We start from the raw sequence: 8670 nt of genomic DNA on the forward strand, positions 1-8670 counted from the left end.
TTAGTGCTATTCAAACAGTACAGTAAGTAAATATTAATACAATGGTGTGTAGTAAACAAGCAATACAGACATATACAGAAAGAATTAGTATTTGTGGACTTTAACAATGACTTCTTGATTCTTGGGTCAGATAAGCAGGGAGTCCAGAGTGAGAAATTCAAGGAGGGCAGATTACATAATCTGTGCAAAAATTTTGAATTAAGAGCTCATCTTAGGCCCTCCCTGGTGGCGCAGAGGGTTAAAGCACTGCACTGAGAATCTAAAGCCACTTCCGCATGAGTTCGATCCCCGCCTTCCTGGGAGGAGACCACATGGCATGGCAGACCTCTCCTGGCCCCCCCGCTGCTCCCCCCAGCAGTGTACTTCATTGATCTGCCTGTTCTGCTCCCCACTCTGTCTCTGGTGAAGTCTCTCACTGCCCCTGAGTCTCTGGCCTGTACCCCAGTTCTGTATGTACAAATAAATAAATCTTTAAAAAAAAAAATTTTAAAAAAAGAGCTCATCTCAAAAGCAAAGATCTGGTATCTAAATTAGTGAGGGGTAGATAGTTTACAGAAAGGATGCCTGAGTAAAATAATGCTTCCCACTGTGACTGCAATAAAAGAGTTAAGCACAGTAACATCCATCTAACATCCTATATTCTACCCCCAACTATTCTCCGCGTCTGCTTCCCTCTTAACCCTTCTTTGTTGCCCCACGCCAAAACAGAGATGTTTTACTAGTTTTGACAAATAAAAACTTTCTAAAATTGGGTAACCTTATTTGAAGAGAAAGAGGTTAAGACTATAGTTACTAAAAAAGTGTTATATTAGCCATGCTGTTTTGTCTCCAAAGTGCTACATCTATGTTTTTGTCCTTGCTTTGTGAATCAGAGGGTGTCAACCCTCCTCTGTAAAAAAAGATCATAACATATCATATATATAAATGTTAGTCATTATCAGAAAATAGAAAGCCTCTATCATATGCTTAGAGCCAATGATTCATATTAACAAAAAAAGCCAAGTCTTCATTTTTATGGTTACCAGGGCCCCCATTTCTTGCATAACCTTGCAGTACATTGCAAAGTACTATACCATTTACTCTAGGATTTATAGCTAATTCACTAAGTAGCTTGTGTTAGTTTTTAACTTTTTTAATTTAGATAATATTGGCTTACAACATTGTATATGATTTAGAGATTAAGGTTCACACACTTCAGTGCATGTTATCACAACACCCCCACACCGCCACTATGGTCTTCTACCATAGTCCATTGTATCTCCTCCCCCACTTTATTCTCCCTTCTTTAATAGCCTAAAAAAAATCAGATATAAAACCAGTTGCTAAGTTGTTTGTAGCCAAGTTCAAATTTGTTGATGTTGTCTGACATTATAATTCTGGAGCATATGTGGATGTCTGCATCCATAACAGGATAGATGAAGAAACCTGTAGATTTGATGCTAATGTGTTTTCTTATCAGAATAGTACTACATAAATACCCTAGTTTAAAGAGTAAGAAGCAAGTCTCAACCTACAGGTACTTGCCGAGTCCCTACACAGTACTAGGAAAATTAATAAGTCATTTTATAGGAAATCTTTCAAGAGCAGTTAAGTGAACTTCTCTTCTCACAGGTAATGACTCAAGAGCATCTACAGGATATTGCTTGGAGGTTTGGTCCTACAGTTCATGGAAGATTGAAGCAGGCATCCCAGAGCAGGAGTGGGTAAGATGAGGTTGTATACTCTACCTCTATTTATTTTTAATCCTTAGTTTATCTTTTAAACATTTTTATTATATATATATTAGTCCTTAGTGTCCATATTACATGCTGAAAATCCTGTCTCTTAACCTTTGTTAATCTTGATGTGCTTTATGTACACGTGACTCCGATTATGTATTAGATCAACTTCAATAAATATTTGTTGACTCGAGAAATATATTTTCCCTGTGTAGAATGGTTTTTGTATGACTTTATATCATGAACCTCTAAATAAAGTCAAATGTACCCTAAATGCATTGATGTTCCATGCAGAAATGGGCCCCAAGTTTTACTGAATATGAAAAAAATAAAACATAAAACACAGCTGTATTTAAGTAAACATTAAAATTGGCAAAGTTTTACTAAATGTGAAAAAAATGTAAAAAGTATAAAACAGATCTATAACTCTTAAATATACACTAAAATTGGTAAAATAGATCAGAATGATAACCAGATTAACAAGAGGCTGTTAGAAAGTATCACATTGTAAACTAACTTTCCCCAATGAACAGGTCATGGAAATTAAGGATAATAGGTAAAAGAAAATTATTAAGAAGCCACAGAATGTCTTTGAGGAGGAATAGCCATTTTTCCTAAAAGATTTCATAATGTTGCATATAACACTATATATCACTCTTTTTTGCAGAAAATCCATTTCTTGCTTATTTTTTCAGTTCTTTCATGAAATCATGCACCTGGACAATAATGTGACTGAATTTATTCTCCTTGGGTTGACTCAAGATCCTGTAAGGAAGAAAATAATATTTGTCACATTCTTGCTTTTCTATTTGGCAACCTTACTGGGTAACTTGCTGATTATTGCGACCATCAAGACCAGTCGGGTGCTTGTGAGCCCCATGTACTATTTCCTTTTCTACTTATCCTTATCTGATAGTGGCTTCTCTACTTCCATCGCCCCGAGAATGATCGTGGATGCCCTTATGAAGAAGGCAACCATCTCATTCAGTGAGTGCATGATCCAAGTCTTTTCATCCCATTTCTTTGGCTGCATGGAGATCTTCATTCTAATCATCATGGCAGTAGACCGCTATGTGGCCATCTGTAAGCCCTTGCGCTACACCACCATCATGAGCCGCAAAGTTTGTGGGGCACTGGTGGCTGTGGCCTGGGTGGGGTCCTGTATGCATTCTTCAGCACAACTTTTTTTAGCCTTGAGTTTACCTTTCTGTGGTCCCAATGTGATTGATCACTATTTCTGTGACTTGCAGCCTTTATTTAAACTTGCATGTACCGACACCTATGTCATCAACCTCCTCTTGGTGTCCAACAGTGGGGCCATCTGCACGGTGAGTTTTGTCATGCTGATGTTTTCCTATGTCATCATCTTGCATTCTCTGAGAAACCACAGTGCTGAAGGCAGGAGAAAAGCTCTGTCCACCTGCATCTCCCATATCACAGTGGTCGTCTTATTCTTTGTTCCATGTATATTTATATACACACGCCCTGCAACCACCTTCCCCATGGATAAGATGATAGCTGTGTTTTATACAATTGGAACTCCTTTGCTCAATCCTCTGATTTACACTCTGAGGAATGCTGAAGTGAAAAATGCCATGAGAAAGTTATGGAGCAAGAAGATGATGTCAGATGACTAAAGGTCAATGGAAGTTACATGTTTTTCTTCATAGTGTGAATTGACCTAGAACAAGTTCCTAGAGAATATGAACTTCTTTTTGCTTAGTAAATATAACCCTATTATGAGGTGTCAGGGTACTTTTTTCTAGGAAAATAGAAAATGTGAACACATACACTTGTTAGTGTGCGATTTGACATAGAGGGAAAAAATAGCACCAGGTACAGTCACATCAGATCTATTGCTTTAAGTGTTCATTCCTATGTCTCTGCCTCTCTTCCTACCTAGTATCACTGTGACTTTGATCTAGTGTTTTCCCTGCCCACTCTCATGATGATTTCCAGTGTCTACATACCCATGCATAAAACTATACCAACAGGTGTTCAACATCACCTTTTCCAAACTGTTTCTTTGTTAGACACCTCAGTCTCATCTCTCTTCAGAGACCTTTAACTTAGTAATTCTTCCTGATCAAGAGACTCAGATTCAAATGATTATAGAAGCTTCATGCTGTGATAGTATGCAGTCTAAGTAAGCCCCTACATATCTTTTGAGATTTTAGAGCAAATTCTTACTACATTCATCTGGAATAGTGTCAGAATATGAAAAGAAAATGTATCTTTCTTGGCAGTTCTTTGATCATAAGGAGGCTTGACTGTCAGGTTTGCTCATATTATTATTATTATTATTATTATTATTATTATTTTATAAATTCTGCTTTTCTGTTCCAAAATTAATTTCTCCTAGTTTGGGGTTTTAAGATTTCTTATTAAGATTTCTTTCTTTATACCAATTATAATGATCTGTCTATTACATTGGGTTATGATGATTGTAACATACACTAAATAAAGCATACACTAAATAAAGCATACACTAAATAAAGCATATTTATGTGACCTAGAGGTACAGAGAGTAAACAATTGATGTTCTGAACTTAAAACTGTAAATAGGATAAAGTAATTAGTGTAGCATATGAAAGGATGGCTTCTAGGTTTTTAAAACACAAATATTTACTTAGCAAGCATGAATTATGAATTTCATTTTTGGAAAACTGTGGAAACAGTAATAAAGTAATATTTTTCAGGGATTAAGAAAAAGTAAAGGGATGAATAGGTGGACACAGGTTAATTTTAGGGACTGGAAACCATTCTGTTGATATTCTAATGGGTTGTACATAACAGAATGCACATGTAAAATCCCACAAAATCTTACAACATAAAAGTGAAACTCTAATGCAAACTATGGACTTTAGTAAACGTGGATTCATACAGGTTTATCCATTGTAAGAAATGTACCATATTAATGTAAGATGTCAGTAAATAGAAAAATGTGAAAGGAACAGAGTGTATATATGGGAACTCTGCGCTTTTTCTATAATTTTTGTGCAAAACTAAAACTGTTGTAAAAACAATCTATTAAAAATTATATTCACAAGAGAGGACCTCCCTGGTGGTGCAGCAGGTTAAAGCACAGCAGTAAGAAGCTGAAGCCACTTCCGCATGAATTCGATTCCCACCTGCCCTGGAGGAGATCCATATGGCCGGCAGACCTGTACTGACCCGCCCGCTGCTCCCCTCAGCGGTATATTTTGTTGATCTGCCTGTTCTCCTTCCCACTCTGTCTCTGGTGAAGCCTCTCGCCGCCCCTGAGCCTCTGGCCTGTACCCCAGTTCTGTATGCACAAATAAATAAATCTTAAAAAAAAAAATTATGTTCACAAGAGAAAACTCAACTTCTCATCACCATGTTTAAAATATTTATAGTAACTTATTACTTAAGTTCATGTTTTAGAACTAAGTATAGAAATCCTCAAATATTCTACAACTTATCCTAGTATGCAACATATATATCATTAATGAGTGCACAGTATTATAGTACCTAATGAGGTTTTCTAATCGTGAAATATTACTATAATGTTGTATGCATTTACTTAAAAATTGTTATAGGTTATGAATCATTTACATTAAAATGCTTTTGTTTTATACCTGAGATTGTCCTTCGTACTTTATGTATATGGAACATTCTTTTATCTCAATTCTTTATTTTCTTTACTCGCTAAATCATCTACTTTTACAATTATTTTGATATTGATAAACATGAAAGAGAATACAATTTTTGTCAATAATTTAACTCTCCAATAAAAGCAAAAGGAGTTTGGGTTTATTATCAGTGTATATTTTATTGATTTATCTAAATTCTAAAAAGGAAAGTCCATGAAACCTACAATTTTAAGGTTTTAGGCAGCATTTTAGGTGATAAAAGATACTAAGTTTAATAATTAAAATTTAATTTTATATGTACTAGAAAAAATATGCAAAACAAAGATAAAACATAATGTTCTATCACTCTGTTTTGTTGAAAATATTGTACCTAAGAAAATAGGTATTGTTTCATCACAGTCAGATTAATGTGAATGCCACATTAGCAGAATGCTATCACTCAATAGATACAGAAAAACTAACTTGACAAAATTCAACATGCTTTTTAGATAAAAACTATCAACTGGCCCTCCTTGGTGGCTCAGCGGGTTAAAGCACAGCACAAAGAAGCTAAGCCACTTCCTCATGAGTTCAAGCCCTGCCTGCCCCGGAGGAGACCACATGGCGCGGCAGACCTCTCCTGACCCGCCCGCTGCTCCCCTCAGCAGTGTACTTCGTCGATCTGCCTGTTCTGCTCCCCGCTCTGTCTCTGGTGAAGCCTCTCACGCTCCGCATCTCTGGCCTGTACTGCAGTTCTGTACGAATAAATAAATAAATCTTTAAAAAAAAAAAAAAGCTATCAACAGATTGGGAGACAAAGAATTTGCCTAATAATAAAATCCATGTATAAAAAGTCCATTGTTAACATCATACTCAGTGGTAGATAACTGAAATGTCTCTTCTAGCATATGAAACAAGGTAAGGATGTTCAGTTTCAACTTCTATTTAACCTTGTACTAGAAGTCCTACTTTGAGAAATAGACTGAAAAAAAAAAAAAGAAATAAATGGCATCCACACCACACAAAAAGAAGTAGAATTATGTCTGTTTGCAGGTGATGTCACTTTATGTAGAAAATCATAGAGACACTACATTAAAAAATGAACAAACCTATTAGAATTAATAAAAGAATACAGTATAGGTTTAGATTAAGATAATCAACATTTAAAAACCAGGAAATTTTTTTAAAAGTTTTCTGTTTTAATAATTTATATTTTTATTTATCTCTTCCCACCACCTGTTCACCCCTGAAATATCATCACATTCACTCCACATGTGTGGGGTGAATTGTAAAATCACATTCCATTGCATTACTTTAATAACAGGATTTCTTAAGGTAAATACATAAATGACAACACTTGTAAATTATTGGGATTACTTTATATATTTTTATTGCAAAGAAAACCTGAAAACCATGGAAGTGCTTGGTCCCTGTACCTGTGACAGGCATCTCAGTGAAGATACCTTCTCCAGAGGAGACACAACTGCCAAAGCATGGGGTCTTCCAGGTTTCCCTGAATGAAGTGCTGCCATGTCTACTCTATCTGGGACCATGTGGAACAGCAAGTTTCAGAATATCAGATATGAATTCTGGATGTCAGAGCTGGAAGGGACACGGAAATCAACTGCTTAACTTCCTATGTAGAAAGTGTCGTAGAATAAAGTAACAGAAAGAGTGCTGAGTCCTCCGCTTTAGCGATTCTGGGCAGGGAGTCACACACACACACACACAAAAGACGCCACCACAAAGCCCTCAATCAACACGTTTGTCTCGACACCACACTTTCTTCATGGCGTTCTTCATGTCAGTGTTCCTCAGCGTGTAGATAAGGGGGTTGAACATGGGCGCAATCATCGTGTAAAACAGGGCGAACACCTTGTCGTTGCTCACAGAATCCGCTGTGGGTGCATAGGTAAAGATGAGGGGCAGGAAGAACAGGAGCACCACAGTGATGTGCGAGCCACAGGTGGAGAGGGCTTTGCGGCGGCCCTGTGACGAATGAGCCCTCAGGCTGGACAGGATGATGATGTAGGAAATCAGCAGGGCGATGAAAGTCAGAATGGACGCCACCCCAGTCGTGGTAATGATGGCGATAACCATCATGTGAGTGTCCGTGCAGGCCAGCTTCAACAAGGGGAACACATCACAGAAGTAGTGGTCTATCAGGTTGGGACCACAGAAGGGAAGTTCAATAACAACTAATACTTGCATGATAGAATGCAAAAATGCTGCAGTAAAAGAGGCCATCAAGAGGGCATAGCACACCTGACGGCTCATGATGACCATGTAGTGAAGGGGTCTGCAGATGGCCGCATAGCGGTCATAGGCCATGGCCACCAGGATGAAGATTTCCGTAGCCCCAAAGAAGTGAGAGTAAAACAGCTGAGCCATGCAGTTGTTGAAGGAGATGGCCTTCCTCTGGGCCAATAAGTCTGAGATCAGTTTGGGGCCTACTGTGGTGGTGAAGCAGACATCCATGAGGGACAGATAGCTGAGGAAAAAGTACATGGGCTGCTCACTGAGGCGGCTGCCCCTGATGGTGATAAGAATGACCAGGTTTCCAGAGAGGATTGCAAAATAGCAAAGTGAAATAAACACAAAGCATGCCACCTTTGCATCCACATCACTAAACAATCCCAAGAGGATAAATTCTGTGACATTTTCATGTCCCATTGCTTTGTGAGTGTGATCAGAGAGAGAATTTACTACACTTTAAACTCTTGACTTTTGAATTTATCAGTTTTAAAAAACATTCATCATTCAATGAATACATATTGATTGGTTATTAGAATGTAATCAGGGTGGTCAAGGACACAAGAGGGTTCATCACACATATAATCACTATTCACAGTTCAAGGACAGGTTATGACAACATTTATATAGTCACAAGAAGAGTCCATAAAATCAAGAGACTGCAAGGATAAATTTCAGTTTTGCAAACATGATATGAACAGACTGAATGATTAAATATGAATATTTCTTTTTCACATTAAAAATAAAATGAAATTTCATTATTATTCCTAAGAGTGATTTTTTAAACTCTTGTATGTGCAAAATTGCAATATCTGTTCTCCAAGAACAGGAAGGTCAATATATTTCTCAGTTCCCAGTTACTGTACTAGATACTGAAAGTTCAGTGATACCAATATTTGCTCATATTTAAGCCCTGGGTTCAGATGATAATTCTGGAAAGTTCCTTTGGAAATTTTTCACAACCTTTAAAGAAAATGGAGATAATGAAAAAAATGAGAGCATGTCTTTCAGGAGAAGTGTGTTTCAGTGATGCTCCTTAACACGTCATGACTTCCTGGACTTCACCTCACCTGGCAGTTTGCTCCCCAGTCTAACCTGGTTGCTCT

At 37.4% G+C, this 8670-nt stretch overlaps 2 protein-coding genes across 2 annotated transcripts; one reads left to right on the plus strand and one right to left on the minus strand.

Moving 5' to 3' along the window:
- The first annotated feature begins 2428 nt into the window (after positions 1-2428).
- LOC101620389 (olfactory receptor 4C16-like) lies at positions 2429-3355 on the plus strand. The gene has a single exon (XM_004682801.1). It carries the CDS (start codon positions 2429-2431, stop codon positions 3353-3355), a length of 927 nt encoding a protein of 308 aa, XP_004682858.1.
- Positions 3356-7063: 3708 nt separating this feature from the next.
- LOC101628699 (olfactory receptor 4P4-like) lies at positions 7064-7984 on the minus strand. Its single transcript, XM_004683536.1, has one exon. It carries the CDS (start codon positions 7982-7984, stop codon positions 7064-7066), a length of 921 nt encoding a protein of 306 aa, XP_004683593.1.
- Between the last annotated feature and the right edge of the window lie 686 nt (positions 7985-8670).

The sequence above is a fragment of the Condylura cristata genome, unplaced genomic scaffold (assembly GCF_000260355.1).
Source record: "Condylura cristata isolate star-nosed mole 26May11 unplaced genomic scaffold, ConCri1.0 scaffold00015, whole genome shotgun sequence".
Classification (NCBI taxonomy): Eukaryota; Metazoa; Chordata; class Mammalia; order Eulipotyphla; family Talpidae; genus Condylura; species Condylura cristata.

Excerpts from the sequence above, each read along its gene's own strand:
- LOC101620389 (XM_004682801.1), top strand. The coding sequence starts at position 2,429 with ATGCACCTGGACAATAATGTGACTGAATTTATTCTCCTTGGGTTGACT.
- LOC101628699 (XM_004683536.1), bottom strand. The coding sequence starts at position 7,984 with ATGGGACATGAAAATGTCACAGAATTTATCCTCTTGGGATTGTTTAGT.